Source organism: Chiloscyllium punctatum, chromosome 24 (assembly GCF_047496795.1).
Source record: "Chiloscyllium punctatum isolate Juve2018m chromosome 24, sChiPun1.3, whole genome shotgun sequence".
Taxonomy (NCBI): domain Eukaryota; kingdom Metazoa; phylum Chordata; class Chondrichthyes; order Orectolobiformes; family Hemiscylliidae; genus Chiloscyllium; species Chiloscyllium punctatum.
Window position 1 is genome coordinate 60,827,986 of NC_092762.1, and position 20,055 is coordinate 60,848,040.

The 20,055-nt window shown below is 40.1% G+C and overlaps 1 protein-coding gene across 5 annotated transcripts in view; it reads left to right on the plus strand.

Moving 5' to 3' along the window:
* sppl2 (signal peptide peptidase-like 2) overlaps window positions 1–18,569 on the plus strand; it is a 49,688-nt gene extending 31,119 nt beyond the window's left edge. For 2 of the 5 annotated variants that reach the window (XM_072593958.1, XM_072593960.1), the window contains 5 exons: window positions 909–1,008; window positions 1,629–1,706; window positions 8,814–8,974; window positions 10,936–10,995; window positions 15,375–18,569. In XM_072593958.1, coding sequence (XP_072450059.1) covers window positions 909–1,008; window positions 1,629–1,706; window positions 8,814–8,974; window positions 10,936–10,995; window positions 15,375–15,572 — 597 coding nt within the window. In that variant the 3' untranslated portion in view covers window positions 15,573–18,569. Of the gene's footprint in view, window positions 1–908; window positions 1,009–1,628; window positions 1,707–8,813; window positions 9,036–10,933; window positions 10,996–15,374 lie in introns of those variants that run through there. The other 3 variants (XR_011964016.1, XM_072593962.1, XM_072593959.1) reach the window with 3 other exon arrangements.
* The last annotated feature ends 1,486 nt before the right edge of the window (window positions 18,570–20,055 follow it).

Here is a 20,055-nt window from a genome sequence, read left to right on the forward strand (position 1 = left end):
CCCACCTACGTTGTTTATTTATTTGTAAACCTGGAAGTGAACATTGGCAAAATGAGCTGATTGCACCAGTTATTAAAACTCCATTTAGACCTATTCTTATTCACAATCCATATGGATACGTTCAAAATTAGGTCAATTAATTCCTGAAGAAGGGCTTATGCCCGAAACGTCGATTCTCCTGCTCCTTGGATGCTGCCTGACCTGCTGCGCTTTTCCAGCAACACGTTTTTCAGCTCTGATCTCCAGTATCCTCACTTTCTCCTAGTCAATTAATCCAACCATGGTCATGCAGCATAACTCCAAAATGCTGAGGTCAACAGCTGCCCTGGAAAGAGAAGCTAACTGCAGAGGCATTGATCAAACATGAGGCCTTTCTGGTCTGAGTGGCTCAGCTATTCATGTTCAGCTTTTGATGTGCTGGTGGCTTAGCTTATTTTGCCTTCGGTTTCTGTGTTTAGATGCAGTAAACTAGGTAATTTCAAAAGATTTTTACAGTTTATTAATTATGTGCCTATTAAGATCTTGTGCTGCTTTTTTAATGGTTACCAATCAATAATCTATTTCTCAAGAGTTTTTGCTTTAAAGCAGATTTCTTGATCAGTATCTTGATGCTTTGAGGGAATGGCAAGATAAAAGGGACATTACATTTGTCTTTGGGTATTGATATTTAACAATAATCTTCTATAACCATTTAGATTCATTTTAAATCTGTCCGAGTCTGGTACTTATATATATCATTGTGTTATCATGTTTCACTACTGTAAATGAACTTGACACCTTTTAAAGTGTAATCAAATGTAAGAGTCTGGTTATGTGGAAAACAGAATCAAAGTAGATCAAATTTTTCTATCTGATGTAATCAAATTAAACCACTTTCCTTCCTGGTGAGACTTCTCTTTTGTTCGCAGCTTCCAATGGTTCTAAAGGTGCCCCGCTTGAATTCATCACCTCTGGCATTGTGTGACCGGCCATTCTCCCTCCTTGGCTTTGGTGATGTCTTAATACCAGGTAAACAAATTCTCAGGCTTTTCATCTGCTATAGTCCTTTACCCTAAAACTAGATCTATTCAAATGTTTGATTAATCAATTATAAGAAACTATTGAATTATTTAGGAATTTTTAATTTTTTGAAAATTAGCTTTCCTTTGCATTCGAGCTACTGACTGTTATGTATTTCCCTGGCTACACAAGATCAACATTACTCTCTGTAGGGCATTCAAAGTTAAAAATCACACAACACCAGATTATAGTCCAACAGGTTTAATTGGAAGCACTAGCTTTCAGAGTGCTGCTCCGAAAGCCAGTGCTTCCAATTAAACCTGTTGGACTCTCACCTGGTGTTGTGTGAATCTTAACTTTGTACACCCCAGTCCAAGCACCGGCATCTCCATATCGTCTCTGTAGGGCTTCAGTCTTAAATAGCTAAAGGATGCCAGTCCCAGTGGAATGCCAGCACCAATCTTATCAGTCTGTATTAAATTTTTTAAAGATTGTTTTCAAAACAGTTGAGGAAAGACCATTGCGTCGGGCCTTCATTTCTGAAATTCTGTTGGATCATTGATGTAAATTGCCATTTCCTTGTCTTATTCCATTGGTAACAACTTCCTTTTTTTTTATTTTCCTTTCAGGAATGTTGGTGGCATATTGTCACAGGTTTGACATTCAGGCACAGACCCCACGAATTTATTTTGTGGCTTGCACAATTGGTAAGTGCTAACATTTTCTTTAGCAACAGGAATTTCAGCATATGTGTATATTCTATATATTAGCTACACACATTTAAAGTGAAAAGTATTGGTTACAGGGAATACAAAGAATTAGCTGCAAAGGGGATGGGACTAATTTGGTCCCTCTTTGAAAGAATTGATGCAGGCATGATGAGCTGAATGGCTGCCCGTTACTGTCAAACAATTTGTAATTATCATAGCTTCAGCAAGAATTGCCTTATTATGCAACATTGAAATTTTTACCAGCTGGACTCTTTAACTACATGGAATTATATGGTTGGTGATGTAAAATCCAATGCATAACAAAACTTTGAAACAATTATTACATGCACCATATGTAATAGAGTCATAGAGTCCAACCCGTCCATGCCGACCAGATATCCCAACTCAATCTAGTCCCACCTGTCAGCACCCGGCCCATATCCCTCCAAACCCTTCCTATTCATACACCCATCCAAATGCCTTTTAAATGTTGCAATTGTACCAGCCTCCACTACTACTTCTGGCAGCTCATTTCATACACATACCATCCTCTGCGTGAAAAAGTTGCCCCTTAGGTCCCTTTTATATCTTTCCCCTCTCACCCTAAATCTATGCCCACTCGTTCTGGACTCCCCCACACCAGGAAAAAGACTTTGTCTATTTATCCTATCCGTGCCCCTCATAATTTTGTAAACCTCTATAAGGTCATCCCTAAGCCTCTGACGCTTCAGGGAAAACAATCCCAGCCTGTTCAGCCTCTCCCTGTAGCTCAAATCCTCCAACCCTGTAAATCTTTTCTGAACCCTTTCAAGTTTCACCACGTCTCTCCAATAGGAAGGAGACCAGAATTGCACGCAATATTCCAGCAATGGCCTAACCAATGTCCTGTACAGCCGCAACATGACCTCACAACTCCTGTACTCAATACTCTGACCAATAAAGGAAAGCATACCAAACTCCACCTTCACTATCCTAGCTACCTGCGACTCCACTTTCAAGGAGCTGTGAACCTGCACTCCAAGATCTCTTTGTTCAGCAACACTCTCTAGGATCTTACCATTAAGTGTATAAGTCCTGCTAAGATTTGCTTTCCCAAAATGCAGCACCTCGCATTTATCTGAATTAAACTCCGTCTGCCACTTCTCGGCCCATTGGCCCATTTGATCAAGATCCTGTTATAATCTGAGGTAACCTTCTTCACTTCCACTACACCTCCATGTAGAGAAATATTTTGCTCTTGATTAACATAATAAATAATTAGGTAGAAAATTGTAACATTTCCTTTTAATGTTGAATATCTGGAATACACGTGAAAACTATCAATAACTTGACCTCAATGACCATACTAACCTGTAGAGGGAAAACAAACCCAAGAATGCATAAAATGCTGAAATTAATGACGTAACCATTAGCATCAGAAAGACAAATGGAAGGTTAATGCTTCAAGTGCAGACTCTTGTCAAAACTGAAGAGTTTGAGAAGACCCTTTATTTCTGATCAAACCTCAGTGAGGGGACATGTAAAAAGGTAATTAAGACTTTGTACCGATTTAGTTACTTGTGTAGGAGGCAGTTAATGGATTTAATTGCTTATAATAATGGCATTTAAGAAGTCGAAGAGCCTGAATGAGTTGAAAATTATTAGATCAGCCATGACCTTATTGAATGGTCGAACAGAATGGGCTGGATGGCCTATTTCTGCTCCTATGTGTTGTAACAAGCCTTTTGGATGACCAAATTGATGAATCAGTCATGCTTCCCAAATATAAAGGTAAACAGAATGGGATTATCCAAAGGAAAGTTAGAGCTAGAGCCTGAATTTAGAGTAACAGAGATACACAGCATGGAAACAGATCCTTCAGTCTAACTAGTCCATGCCGACCAGATATCCTAAATTAATCTAGTCCTATTTGCCAGCAGTTGGCCTATATCCCTCTTAAACCCTTCCTATTCATGTATTCATTCAGGTGCCTTTTAAATGCTGTAATTGCACTAGCCTCCATCATTTCCTCTGGTAGTTCATTCCAAACACGCACTATTCTTTGTGTGAAAAAGTTGCCTCTTAGGCCCCTATTAAATCTTTCCCCTCTCACCCTAAACCTATGACCTCCAGTTCCACACTCCCCCAACTCAGGGAAAAGACTTTGTCTATGATCCATATCCATGCCCCTCATGATTTTATAAACCTCTATAAGGTCACCCCTCAGCCTCTGATGCTCCAGGGAAAACAGCCCCAGCCTATTCAGCCTCTCTCTGTAGCTCAAACCCTCCAACCCTGGCAACATCTGTGGCTTTATTGGAGGCTCACTGATAATGTTATCTAGTATGGTGACGAAACGTTTGAAAGCAAACCTTCCAGTTCAGTGAGCAAGCTTACATCCAGATCCTTGTAAATTTTTTCACAACTCTTTCAAGTTTCACAACATCCTTCCTGTAGCAGGGAGACCAGAATTGCACAAAATATTCCAAAGTGGCCAAACCAATGTCCTGTGCAGCTGCAACATGATCTCCCAACTCCTGTATTTAATGTTCTGATCAATAAAGGAAAGCTTACTAAACACCTTCTTCACTATCCTATCTACCTAAGGCTTCACTTTCAAGGAATAACAAAGCTGCACTCCAAGGTCTCTTTGTTCAGCAACAGTCCCCAGGACTTCACCATTAAGTGTAAAAGTGCTGCCCTGATTTGCCTTTCCAAAATGCAGCACCTCACATTTATCTAAATTAAATTCCATTTGCCACTCCTTGGCCCATTGTCCATCCGATCAAGGTCCTGTTATACTCTCAGGTAACCTTCTTTGGTGTTCACTACACCTCCAATTTTGGTGTCATTTGCAAACTTAGTAATTATACCTCCTATGTTCACATCCAAATCATTTATATAAATGGCAAAAAGCAGTGGACCCAGCACCGATCCTTGTGGTACATCACTGATCATAGGCCTCCAATCTGAAAAGCAAACCTCCACCACCACGCTATGTCTTCTACCATCGAGCCAGTTCTGTATCCAAATGGATTCTGGATTAGTGGTGCTGGAAGAGCACAGCAGTTCAGGCAGCATCCAAGTAGCTTCGAAATTGACGTTTCGGGCAAAAGCCCTTGATCAGGAATAAAGGCAGTGAGCCTGAAGCGTGGAGAGATAAGCTAGAGGAGGGTGGGGAGAAAGTAGCATAGAGTAAGAGCTTCAGGGCAGAGGAAATGGCCTGGGAGTTGCAGTGGGAGAGGGACTCCCTGAGATTCTTGTAGAGAGAGGAGGGAAACTTCTTCAAGGCAGGCATCCTTGCAAGAGGATTCGCAGCAGGGTTAAAATCAACTCGGTAAAAACAATGACTGCAGATGCGATTTCGAAGCTACTTGGATGCTGCCTGAACTGCTGTGCTCTTCCAGCACCACTAATCCAGAATCTGGTTTCCAGCATCTGCAGTCATTGTTTTTACTGTATCCAAATGGACAGTTCTCTATGCATTCCATGTGATCTAACCTTGCTAACCAGTCTATCATGAGGAACCTTGTCAAACACCTTACTGAAGTCCATATGGATCATGTCCACCACTCTAACCTCATCAATACCCTTCGTTACTTCTTCAAAAAACTCAAATCAAGTCAGTGTGACATGATTTCCCACAGACAAAGCAATGTTGACTATCTCTAATCAGTCCTTGCCTATCTAAATATATGTAAGTCCTGTTCATGATTCCCTCCAACAACTTGCCCACCCACTGATGTCAGGCTCAGCAGTCTGTAGTTCCCTGGCATTTCCTTACCACCTATCTTAAATAGAGGCACCACATGAGCCAACCTCCAGTGTTCCAGCATCTCACCTGTGGCTATCGATGATCCAGATATCTCAGCAAGGGGTCTACCAGTCATTTCCCCAGCTTCCCACAGAGTTCTAGGGACACCTGATCAGGTCCTGGGGATTTATTCACCTTTATGCGTTTTAAGACATCCAGCACCACCACCTGTGTAATATGGACATTTTTCAAGATGTCATCACCTATTTCCCCACATTCTCTATCTTCCACATCCTTCTCCACAGTAAACATTGATGCAAAATACTCGTTTACTATCTCTCCCATCTCATGCGTTCCACACAAAGGCTGCCTTGCTGTTCTTTGAGGGATCCTATTCTCTCCCAATTACCCTTCTGTCCTTAATGTATTTATAATATCCCTTTGGATTCTCCTTAACCCTATCTCCTTAACCCTCTTAAGTCTACTCCTACTGCCATTATACTCTTCTAAGGATTCACTGAATTCCTGCTGTCTATATCTGACATATGCTGCTTTATTTATCTTGACCAAAACCTCAATTTCTCTAGTTATCCAGCATTCCATACACATGCCAGCCTTGCCGTTCACCCTAACAAGAACTTACAGTTTCTGGGCTCTTGTTATCTCCTTTGTGAAGGCTTTCCATTTTCCAGCTGTCCCGATACCTGCAAACATTGCACCCAATCAACTTTTGAACGTACTTGTCTCATATTGTCAAAATTGGCCTTCCACCAATTTAGAACTTTAACTTTTAGATCCAGCATAACTTTTTCCATCACTATTTTAAAACTAATAGAATTATGGTTGCTGGCCCCAAAGTGCTCCCCCACTGACATCTCAGTCACCTGCCCTGCCTTATTCCAAGAGTAGGTCAAGTTTTGCACCTTCTCTAATAGGCACATCCACATGCTTTTTCAGAAAATTTTCTTGTACACACTTAACAAATTCCTCTCCATCTAAATTCTTAGACTGGTATTACCATATTATTATGTTTGGAAAGTTAAAATCCCCTACCATTACCACCCTTTTATTCTTACAGATAAATAAGATCCTCCTTACAAATTTGTTTCTGAATTTCCCACTATTAGTACAATCCCAATAAGCTAATCATCCCTTTCTTATTTCTCAGTTCCTCCCAAATAACTCTCTTGGATGCATTCCCAGGAATTTCCTCCCTAAGTACAGCCGTAATGTTAACTCTTATCAAAAATGCCATTCACCCTCCTCTCTTGCCCTCCTTTCTATCCTTCTTATTGCATTGGTTTCCTGGAACATTAAGCTGCCAGTCCTGTCCATCTCTGAGCCACATTTCTGTAATTGCTAAGATATGCCAGTTTCATGTTCCTACCCATGCCCTGAGTTCATCTGCCTTCCCTGTTAGGCCTTGTGCATTCAAATAAATGCACTTTAATTTTACCTTGTTCTCTGCTTTGTTCCTGCTTGCCCAGACTGTTTGACTTGCTCCTTTCCTCAACTTCACCAGTCTCAGACTGATCTCTTTCCTCACTATCTCCCTGGGTCCCACTTCCCCAACGTTATTAATTTAAATCCTCCCAAGCCTCTCTAGCAAAACTCGTTGCCAGTATATTAGTCCCCTTCCAATTTAGATGCAATCCATCCTCCTTGTACAGATTCCAATTATCCAAAAATGTGAATCCTTCTCACATACACCAGCTCCTCAGCCATGCATTCATCTGCTCTATCCTCTTATTCCTACCATCACTAACTAGTTGCACTGGGAGTAATCCAGATATTACTACCCTTGAGGACCTTCTTTTTAAGTTCCTGCTTAATTTCCTATATTTTCCCTTCCGAATCTCTTCCTTTTTCCTTCCTATGAGGTTAGTTCCAATGTGTGCAACAACCTCCTGCTTGGTTCCACTCCCCTTTGAGAATATTCTGCACTGTCTCTAAAATATCCTTGATCCTGGCATCAGAGAGGCAACACACCATTGTAATTTCTTGCTATCGGCCGCAGAAATGTCTGTCTGTGCCTCTGACTGGAGAGTCCCCTATCACAATCGATCGCTTGGAACTTGATGCACTCCTCATTACATTAGAGCCAGTCTCAGTACCAGAAACTTGGCTGTTTGTGCTACATTCCCTTGAGAGTCCATCACCCCTTAAATTTTCCAAAACAGCATACTCGTTTGAGATGGGAATAGCCATAGGAGACTCTCACACTATCTGCCTCCCTCTCCTACCTTTCCTGGCAGTAACCCATCTACCTGAACTGTATCTGTATCTGTGGTTTTTCTCCCTTCCAATAACTGTCATCCATCACATCCCCAGTTCTTGTAAATACTTTATTGCCTCTAACAGCCACTCCAACTGACCCATGTGATCTGATCAGATTCACAGCCGAACACACTCACATAATCATCAGTAATGTGGAAATTCTCCCTAATCCCCCACATTCGACAGGCAGAGCAGATCGCTCTACTAAAGACATCTTTGCACCTTAACAGTCTACAGAAAATAGTACAGTCATACTGCTTTTTAAAAAAAAACACTGCTGCAGGCTAACATGTACCTATGTTTTATATTTTAAAATTTTAATCAGTAGACAGATCTCAATAGAACATATAACCAAATAGAACCCACTCTACTCACTATTTTAAAAAAGACAGCAAAGTTACACTTTGAAACCATGTGAGCCCTCCCACATAGTTCCATTCAAGGTCAGCTGTGAATTTTGCTGTTTTTAAATTTTTCTTCAATGCTGTCTGATGTTGTTGAAGTTAAGATTCATAGCAGTGTGTACAAAGTCCTGGAGGGAAATGAGGCAGGCTCTAGATTAGTGTAATTAAATATTAAAAGCATTCATTTAAGAGGTCTTACGAGGAAAGGCTGTGAGAGTTGGGTCTGTTCTCATTGGAAAGAAGGCGGCTAAGGGGGGATTTGATAGAGACATACAAGATGATCAGAGGATTAGATAGGGTAGACAGTGAAAGTCTTTTTTCCTAGGATGATGATGTCAGCTTGTACAAGGGGGCATAACTACAAATGGAGGGGTGATAGATTTAAGATGGATGTCAGAGTCAGGTTCTTTACTCGGAGAGTGGTAAGAGCATGGAATGCCCTGCCTGCCAATGTAGTCAACTCAGCCACATTAGGGAGATTTAAACAATCCTTGGATAAGCACATGGATGATGATGGGATAGTGTAGGGGGAACGAGCTGAGAATAGTTCACAGGTGGGCACAACATCGAGGGCCAGAGGGCTTGTTCTGCGCTGTATTGTTCTATGTTCTCAGAGAGTACTGTACAGTGAGTTTTTCAAGGTTTTACGCTCACCTTTCATGTTTATACAAGTGTCTGTTCTCTTCCCAGCTTATGGCATTGGACTTCTCATTACCTTTCTTGCCCTGGCACTAATGCAGACGGGTCAACCAGCGCTCCTTTACCTGGTCCCGTGCACTCTGATCACTAGCATCTGTGTGGCTTGCTGGCGCAAGGAGGTGACAATGTTCTGGAATGGAAGTGGATTTGCGGTGAATACCAGTTTGATATGAGTGAATAGAAGATATTTATTTTTCAAAGTAATAACAATAAAGTTAAGTAAATTTGCAGTTTTTCCAACATACTGGTCCATCTTGAGATTGGTATGAACAGGTTTAACCATGCTGTATTAGGATTGCCTGAAACCTTGATATAACCTTGAGAAAAATCTATTTATGATTAAACATCACGTTGTTGAAGTGTCAGTTTAATTCAAAGTCTGATTGACGTCTGAAGTAAGTAAGACTAACATATTTATTGGAAACTGTGTTTCGATATCTTGAGTTACTGTTCATTTTATGCTGATTGAGCTAGAGTCTGAGGGTTGGAAGTGGGAATTTGTTTTGCTTCTGTCCCTATTGTTCGCATTAAGTACTCCCCAGTAAGATATAATGTGGACCAGATACAGAGTAAAAACTCTCTACAACCCTAATTAGCTCACAAATCAAGTACAGCACTACATTGTAAAATCTCCATGTCCCAACCTTTAATTTTGAAAAGAATATAGTTCATGATACCGTTGAGCTATTCCATTATTAACATTGTATGGTATTGGTTGAGCAGACCTTTGTTGTAGTTAATGTTTGATTTGTTTTATAAATAGTTTAACTTCATTTTTATCAGTTTGCCTTTTTTGAAATACAATTCAAACAGTTGTACTGATTTGTTGATATTGTATGTCTATGTTCCTGTTTCTCGAGATAAACTTGTTAATTGTTACTGTTGTCACCTGCCGAAGAGCAGTCTTATTGCTGTAGGTGTCTCTAACGTCCATTTGTCGATAGTCAAGCAACCACATAGTGAAAGCTGTCCTTGGTGAGGAAATCAGCAGGGTCTCTTAAGGCGAAGCCAGGTGTAAAATATCACACATTTGAAGTTCCCATGACCGTCTAATGACTGGTCTTGAGTGGACTTCCAATGTCTTGCTCAACCACTGAGCTTGGCTCACTTGCAAAACATCTCACTCTGGCCATTCAAAGTTAAAGCCGTAATGATGTTTGTAGCTAGTGTCAAGCAATAGAATGTGGATTGGGCTAGTTGCATTGTATTAACTGGTTGAACTTTCATCTGTGCACATTTGGGGATTCTTTGAAGTTTAAATCTGCCAATCTGCATTTAAAGACATTAGACTATCTTTGTTGTATGTGTTCCATTAGGGAATTTGTATGCACTCTATTTTGTTCAAGCGGGAACTTGAGGTGATTGTGGATTTCTAAATAGTTTGGCTTGGTGATTCTTAAAAGTGATGAATTTCTTTTGCATGTGTTAAATGCCTATTTATCAAAAAAAGCTGCTCTCTGCCCCCAAGATTTGATAGTTCACTTTCAAATGATTTATAATTTATATTCAAAAGTTTTTAGCATATCCCATTTCCATCCTTGGAAGTCAACGTGTGCCCAGCCCTTTCACAGAATGTGGATTCTGCTTGTTTACAGCCTGAGGGGCCAGTTGAACTGTAAAAGCTGTCCTAATTGTCCATTTATTGTAAGTGATACTTGGCAGTAAGTATGACTGAACGTCCCCGCCTTACCAGAGCTACTGAGGTCAGCTGTAGTGCTGCATTGTGCATCTGCCTGATTGAATCTGAATTTGGTCTGCTGTCTTTTAGTCCTTGGCTCCTGTACTTTTAATGTGGAGTCCCAAAACACCCTGGACAGTATGCTGTTTATTTTTGAAACAAAGAACAGAAGGCCAAAAGGCTTGTAAAATTTTCTTGATTAGAAAATTGAGGGGGCTATAAATTGGGAGATAGAGAATCTTGACAATAGACTCATTGCTTTGTGCAGTTTCAAAATCTGTAGTAACCTGAGGGGTAGAGCCTGTCTGGTGTTGGACATCGTCTCCATCACTATTAGGTGCTTTATTGTATTTGGTGAGAAGGAAAGGGAGCTTTTTTTTTTGAAAGTGTATATAACGTTTAAAAATATTATCTCTCTTTTAAACCAAATTTCAGACCAGTTCACAAGATGTTGCCTTGAGTGTTTCTTCACCACCTGCAACTGCCTCCAAACTGGTAAGTTGGTTGCAAGTCACACTGGCCAAGAAAATTTGTATAAAGTTAATGCATTGATGGAATTCACTTCGAGTGGAAGCAACATATGAAATATCCCTTCTGCTAGTAATTCGTAAACTGATGTTGGATTATATAAAGTGAAAACCAAGAACTTTGGATACTGGAAATCTGAAATAAAATTGTGAGTACTGGAAAAACTCAACAGGTTTGGCAGTGTCTGTGGAGAGCAAAACAGTTAATGTTTCAAATCCAATGTGATCCTTCGGAACTGATGGGATGGGGAAAGTGAAGGTTTTTATGCTGTAAAATTTGGAAGGGGAGAAGTGAGTAGAGCAGATAGTATAGGTGCCCCAGAAATAATCCTGGGAACCTGATGTTCTGTAATGAATTATGATCTAGGAGGAGATTGAAGAAGTGTCTGAGAGTTGGCTTCCAGTCTCTACATGGTAGAGGTGCCAGAGCAGATGGTAACAGCACCACCCTTGTCAGCAAGTTTGGAAAGAAAGTCAGGGGTGGACCTGAGAGGACAGAGTGCAACATGTTCAGAGAAAGACAGGTTAGTGAAGGGAGCAGAGAAATTAAAGTCGCCATTGTCACAGCAACAGCTTTGCAGAGCACCTGCTCCTTACCTTCAAGAGTAACCCATACATAGACTTATACAGCATGGAAATAGACCTTTGATTCCAACCTCTCCATGCCAACCATAATCCCAAACTAAACTAGACCCACTTGCCTGCGTTTGGCCCATATCCTTACAAACATTTCTTATTTGTATACTTATCCAAATATCTTTTAAATGCTGTAACTGTACCTGCATCCACCACTTCCTCTGGAAGTTCATTCCACATATGACCACACAGATCACCCCTTAACCTCCTGTGCTCCAGTGAAAAAATCCCAACCTTTCCAGCCTATTTGTATAATTCAAGCCCTCTATTCCTGGCAACATCCTGGTAAATCTTTTCTGAATTCTCTCTAGCTTAATATATTCTTCCCATAACAGGTCGACTGGCCACTGTTTGAGAAAGGTGGTAATGAAAAGCCAGGGAACTATAGTCCAGTGAGCATGACCTCGGTGGTGGGCAAGTTGTTGGAGGGAATCCTGAGGGACAGGATGTACAGGATGTTTGGAAAGCAAGGACTGATTAGGGATAATCAACATAGCTTTGTGCGTGGGAAATCATGTCTCACAAACTTGATTTAGTTTTATAAAGAAGTAACAAAGAGGATTGATGAGGGCAGAGTGGTAGATGTGATCTATATGGACTTCAGTAAGGTGTTCGACAAGGTTCCGCATGGGAGACTGGTTAGCAAGGTTAGATCTCATGGAGTACAGGGAGAAATAGCCAATTGGAAATTGAACTGGCACAAAGGTAGAAGACAGACCGTGTTGGTGGAGGGTTGTTTTTCAGACAGGAGGCCTGTGACCAGCGGAGTGCCACAAGGATCAGTGCTGGATCCAGTACTTTTTGTCATTTATATAAATGATTTGGATGTGAAGATAAGAGGTATAGTTAGTACGTTTGCAGATGACACCAAAATTGGAGGTGTAGTAGACAACAAAGAAGGTTACCTCAGATTACAACGGGATCTTGATCAGATGGGCCAATGGTCTGAGAAGTGGCAGATGGAATTTAATTTGGATAAATATGAAATGCTGCATCTTGGGAAAGCAAATCTTAACAAGACTTATACACATAAATGGTAAGGTCCTAGGGAGTGTAGCTCAACAAAGAGCCCTTAGAGTGCAGGTTCATAAACTCCTTGAAAGTGGAGTCGCAGGTAGATAGGATATTGAAAAAGGTGTTTGGTATGCTTTCCTTTATTGGTCAGAGTATTGAGTACAGGAGTTGAGAGGTCATGTTGCGGCTGTACAGGACGTTGGTTAGGCCACTTTTGGAATATTGCATGCAGTTCTGGTCTCCTTCCTATTGGAAAGATGTTGTGAAACTTGAAAGGGTTCAGAAAGGATTTGCAAGGATGTTGCCAGGGTTGGATGATTTGAGCTACAGGGAGAGGTTGAATAGGTTGAGGCTGTTTTTCCTGGAGCATCAGAGGTTTATAAAATCATGAGGGGCATGGGTAGGGTAAATAGAAAAAGTATTTTCCCTGGGTTAGGGGTGTCCAGAACTCTAGGGCATAGGTTTAGGGTGAGAGGAGAAAGACATAAAAGAAACCTAAGGGGCAACTTTTTTAACTGAGGGTGGTATGTGTATGGAATGAGCTGGCAGAGGAAGTGGTGGAGGCTAGTACAATTGCAGCATTTGAAAGGCATCTGGATGGGTATATGAATAGGAAGGGTTTGGAGGGATGTGGGCCGGATGCTGGCAGGTGGGACTAGATTGGGTTGGGATATCTGGTCGGCATGCACGAGTTGGACCGAAGGGTCTGTTTCCATGCTGTACATCTCGATGAGTCTATGACTCTATGGCTAGAACTGGACACACAACTCCGAAAAAGCCTCAGCAACATCCTATTCAAGTTCAACGTGATGTCCGAACTCCTATATTCGAAAGGTCTGAGCAATGCATGCAAATGTGGTAAATGCCTTCTTAACCACCCTGTCTACATATGATGCAAACTTCAAGGAATGATGTACCTGATCCCTAGGTCTCTCTATTGCACAGCACCACCCAGAGCCCTACCATTAATTGAGTAAGTCCTGCTCTTCCTTGTTTTACCAAAATGCAATATCTTGCATTTATCCAAATTAAATTCCATCTGCTACTCCTCAGCGCATTGACCCAACTGATCAAGCTCTATCCTCCTTCATTGTCCGCTATGCCATCAATTTTTGGTGTCATCTGAAAACTTATGAACCATGCCTTCTATATTCTCCCCTAAATTATTTATATAAAATGACAAATGAAAGTGGACCCAGTATTGATCCCTGTGGAGCACTGCTGATGGCAGCCTCCACCACCACTCTCTGTCTCCTGCCCTTAAGCCAATTTTCTATCTGGTTTGCAAGCTCACCCTGAATCCCATGTGATCTAACTTTACTAAATAGTCTACCATCCAGAACCTTGGCAAAGGTTTTACTGAAGTGCAAGTAAACAATGTCTACCACCCTGCCCTCATCAATCTTCATAGTTACTTCCTCAAAAAAACTCAATCAAGTTTGTGAGAAACTATTTCCCTTTCATAAAACCATGCCGACTATCCCAAATCAGTCTTTGCCTCTCCAGATGCTTGCTATTTCAATACATCATGTCACATTCATGCTAACATTTCAGTCCTAGGCCTGCTGTAATGTTCTAGTGAACGACACCTCATTTCTACTAAGTCACTTTTCAGTTTTCATGACTCAGCATAAGTTCAGTAAGTTCAAACCATGAACTCTGTCCTCCATTTTGAGTATCCTTTTCTTCTGAACACCTCCCACTAACTCTTCCTGCCAATGCCTTGATTGCATGTTTTTGCTGTCGATACGGTCGAACTATCTTCTGCCTTTAATAACTAACCTTCCCCGATATCTCTTTTCTACTACTGTTAGCATGTATTTCCTTTTGCTTTCGGGAATCTTTATCACCTGTTCCACTTGCTCCTTTTTCAACCATTTTTACGGCATAGAACTCCTCCTCAAATGGGATTAGATTTATTTAGGATATCTGGTCAGCATGGACAAGTTGGACGACACGGTCTGTTTCAATGCTGTACATCTCTATGACTATGACTCTCTCCCCGTTCTCCTGTCCTGCTTTCCTGCCACTATTTCCCCACTTACATTGTGCAAACTACTTCTTTGCCACTGGGAGGGTTGTAGAAATGGCCTCGTCCGTGTTAATGGAATTGGTGTGTGTAGTGTAAATATGGGTAGCTGGCACAAGAACAAACAATCTGAGCGATTTTATTTGACCTGGAGGTATTGTACGTCAGTGGGCACAGGGAACACGGTGCAAGTTAATACACTGGCAGCTGAATTTTGGATGATCTTCAAGTAGTTGTGGAACAATGTCAGACATTAGTACAGGAGTGGAAATAGGTATCTTAGAAGTGGTGCCAATGAAGTATGTTTATTACTGAGCTGTGGTCATTGTTGACATATATTGGGCCAGTTGTACCATCCCATTAAACTACTAACCTAGAATATATCAGCGAGTTTGGCATAGATTGTATTGGCATAGATTGTATTGGCATAGATTGTATTAGATACCTAATACTTTCTGGCCTGTACAACTTTAAACTTTACAACTTTAAGGCTGGAAGTGTTTATCCCCTGAGCAATTGAAGAGGTTAAATTAGTTTACATAATTTTGGTTTGCTGTGGCTTCAGTGTCTGCATTGTGTACTGACCCACAGTTGTGCATCTGATTACAGTTAGTTGACTTAGAATGGTGTCGCACTGACCATTACTTTTATTCATTTGAATGTTGCAGGAAGAACTCTCTCCACAGCCGTTATCTTTGGCTTCTGACAGCTGTGCACAGCCTTGTGATAAGTCCACTCCGACATCTTCCCACCACGAGGAGGAAACTCTGACCAATCCACCAGCAGAATTCACAGGATCTACCAATGAAAATGAAGCTACATCCAGTGAGAACTTTTTGCCAAAAGATATGATCTGCCAGTCGTAATGCTGATTATTTACCTGTATACAATTTTTAAAGATGCTGATAATGGGTTTATATAAAATTGAATAGCTCTTTATTGCACGTGTTAACTGAATCACATAGTGGAATGCCAGTTGAGTATGTTTTTTAACATGTTGAACAACTCTCAAATTCTCCAGGCCAATTTGCAGTGACCTCCTTCCTCAAACTGTTCTCAATCCCACACCAGCAGGGTGAAGTATGCAACAATCCCAACTCAAATTTCAACCAAATCTGCAATTTCCAACTGTATGGTGATCACCCTTACTCTCATTTATCAAACTATTTGCACTTTCTTGTCATTAGTGCCAGTTATAGAATGAACTCCCTCAATCTTCCCTTAATGTCAAACTATCAATCCCCATCATGAAATGGTCTTCATTCTTAGAAGAGCTAAATGTTTGTACTTTAGGATGATTTGTTGGAAAAAACGTGAATGTATCTCACTCTGAGAACTTCTGGGTATTATCAGTTCAAATAGTAATATTCAGGTTTGAGAGTCATTGCACAAATATAGAGGTACTAACCAACTTTATTCTTTGCCATAAATGTCAAACTACTGACCTCTGAGGAGATTTGTGGTTATGTCCTTAAAGTGTTAAGTAAGACTCCACAAATAAGGTCTGATGTTTTGTACATTTCTAATTGACATCTCAGTGGGGAAATGCCTGTGACCATCACTGCACCATTAACTGGACAGACTAAATGTTCAGAATTTAGTCATCAGTGATGTAATCATTTAGATATCATCTAAACCAAGTACGTATCAGTGTTTTGGGTTTCTAATGACAGAAGCCATACATCTAAAAGTTGTGTTTGTGACACAAACATGGGACCAGTAAAGTGTTTGTTTCATCGAGTCCAGAGTGCATTAACAGAGCATTGAGGTAGAACAAAATTTAAGTTTAGAACTTGATAGATTAAGTTGCCATTGCCTCATGACCTCTTTAGAAGCATTTGTTTAAAATCTTGCTCATTTCCTTGCTTTCCCAAAATGTGACTGTAAAAGGCAATTATCTTGAAGTTGCCAGCCATCCTTAAGTCTCTCATCTGAACACACATTTCTTGAGTTCATTCATTCAGGTGTATTCTGCCTGAAGACAAACCCTTGGCTTGTTGTTGACTGACGCTACATCTTTGGCCATTTATCTTTCCAGTGTTTGTCAGTGATGGTTTGTCACTGCCTTGTAATCTCATCGTAGGGTGAGGATGCAGGTCCCAATCCACCACAGACAGAATGGAAATTGAACCCACAGTCTTGGTGTTAATATGAATCATGTGCTAGCCATGTAAGGTGACTAGCTCCTAAATTCAGTTGTGACTGTATATGACATCTAACCTGGAGGCAATTGTAGGAACAGTTGAAATGTGTTACAATTCATCCTGTGTTAAATTAATTCAACATTTAGCTTGCATTATTTATGTTGTTCCACATGTTGATGAAGAAACAGAAACTGCCCCAGTGCTTACACACTTTGATAGCTCAGCAAATGTGTCTGCTAATCTCTTTTTGAATGACAGCCTCACATGCTGTAAAAAACACACATTAGTAAGAATTTTGGCTGAATGCTTAAAAAGGTTGATTCTTCTCAGCAATCTGGTGTGGAGCACCTTGTGCTTAACATTCATAAATTAAGCCAGAATAGTAAATGTTGTCAGTGGCCATCTTACTGCAAAGTTGGATGAAATGCTGAATGAATGATTGGCCTTGAGCACGAACCATGAACTCTAATTCAAATCATCCCCCAAATTAAAAATAACATAGATTCCTATAATGTGTTCGAATCATTAGTATTTTTAAATTCTGCATGGAAATACCTTACCTAATGAACACTTTTTGAAGCAGCCAACATTTCTCCAATTTTGTTAAAAGCCTTCATTTGATTTTTACAATCTGCAACAAAAGCAAGAATTTATATTGCAGATCAATGGCTCAATCTAAGGTTAATGCCAATACACTGGAATTAATTTATTGCCCCGTTTTAGTGAAAGTATTACAGCGAAACATTTTTAACTTCACCTCCCTCCCAAGTGTTTTTCTCTTTCTCCTGAAAATGCTGACTTCCACATAGTTATGGATTCCCCATATGGGTAACCCCATTCAGGTGGCTATTCAAATGTGTGCCACACTGCGACTGCTGGGGACATCAGATCAAAACCTGACCCTGTCCTTTGAAGACACACCTTCCTTCAGAACAGCCTGGATATTGATTGAATGGGAGTCCTGTCCGATATTTTATTATGTTAAACAGTTGAGTATACAAGTGGTCCTTGGTATACTCGAGTCTATTTGCAAATCGATTTGTACGCTGGTGGGAAGACATGCAGGACAATATAAAATAGTCATTTGTAAGTTCGTATGTTTGTATGCCATATCTTTAAAATTACACCCCTGTGTGGGATCGTGTTGTCATGTATGAGTATTCATAATTTGGATGTTGTAAATCAGGGAGCCCCTATATGTTAATCTTGCACCTCTGCTGGTATCAAACTCAATCCAACACTGGCATCTCTTAGCTTCTTAATGCCCCATGACTACCTGAGATTTCCCATCAAAAATAATGTACAACTATTATTGGATCACTGGTAGAAATGTTTTAAAGAATGCTTGGAACTTCGGGTTGTTGGAAAAAAAACAATTTCTAAAAGCACTAAGCATGTTTAATTGTGCTCCTGAAATGTACCTTTTATTAGCAGAAAGCATATCCAAGATAGTTGGATAAGATTTTACAATATTTGGATTCTGATTGGAGTGAATTTAATAGGTCTTTTCCCAATTTAAACTATCTCAGGCTTGTTTATTTTCAGTCTTTGTCATCACTCAAATAGGCAATTGGGAATTACAGCAAACTTTGTTTTAACCGGCACTTTATCAACCGGCATTCTTGATAAACCGGAAAACATTGTATACCTCAAATACCGCGATCTATCGTGATATCCAAGTATTTATGTTGTAAATAAAGTATCACAGTGATGTGTCTACCCTCTGCATTATGTTTCTATTATTTACTGTGTGTTTTTACATGTTTTGATGCTTTTGCATAGTTTTTTTGAGGGTTGTTGATTCTTTGCTTAATCATGGTTTACTGCGGGTATGCATAGCTCCTTGATTATCCAGAATATTTGATCAACAGGTACACTGGTCCCATAGGTGCCGGTTACTAAAAAGTTTGCTGTATAATGAACTGTCTAAACCCCATGTGGAAGTGTTACCTTTAGTTGCTGAATGCAAATCTTCTTTTCTATTCCTTTGAAGTAGAGCTAGTGGATGTGCAGTAACAGTTGGTACCTAATGTAGAATTGCATTGGAATTGCATTGCATTCAGCTCAGTGGCAAACCATTTGGCTCAACTAGACCATGCCAATATTTGTACTACACTCAAGACTCCTACTGCCTTTCCTTATCTAACTATCAGTAGAACTCTATTTCCTTTCCCTTACAGCTTTTTCTAGTCTTATTTTAAATGCATTGATACTTTTCATCTGAAACCACTCCCTGCAATAGAGAGTTCCCTACTCCCACCATTCTAGATGTGTATTCAGAATCCCTTATTTAATTTCTTGGTCTCTAACTTTGATCCTCCCCACAGCCAAAAACATTTTCTGTAAACTCGATCAAACACTAATAATTTTCAAACCTTCTAATGGGACATCTCTGCCTCTTTTCAAGAGAACAGTGACCCACCTGTTTGACCTATTTTGATAGGTACAAATTTCTGGTGTCATCTTTATCAGTCTTTTCTGCATTGTTTCCAACACTCCTATAGAATATTTTTAATCATATGGTGATCAGAAGTTATGAAGTATGACCAAGGTTCGATTCAAATTTAGGAGAATTTTACTTTTCAAATCTATCTCTCTAGAAATAAACTCTCAAGTTTTCCATACCAGTAAAATGAGCTTTAGTTTTAAAGGCTAAGATATTATTTTAAACCTATTCATTTGCAATGCAATTACTTTCAAACCTCGTGGGGTAATGTTGTGAATGAGTGCAACATATAACCAGACACTTTTTAGTTGGGGCTAATCTGCCCACCAGTTCTTCAAATAATTCATTGTTATAATTTTTCCGCAACGAGTGCTGGTGTGATTTATCATCTAAAAATTGGCCATCAGCCATGTCCACATGCTTTGACTGAATAAGAATAATCTCAGCTATTTCAATTTTATATATTTTTTTGGGTTGAAAGAAGGTGTGAGTTTTCTTTTCTTGTCGGTGGTCTTTTTGACAATCACTACTCAGTATTTTTGAAAAAGATGATATACTAATAGTTTTCAAATGAAACACAAGTCCTATTAAACTTCGTTCTGTACTCAGCCCTGCCGATTCCCAACCTTAGTTGGAATAATCTTAAACCACTCAGGTAGGCTATTCAGCCTGTTATGTCAGCTTAGTGAAAGAACTGGCCAATTAAACCCAAGCTTCTGTCTTTTCCCACTTGCCATTCAACAAGTGCTCTGCCCAGAT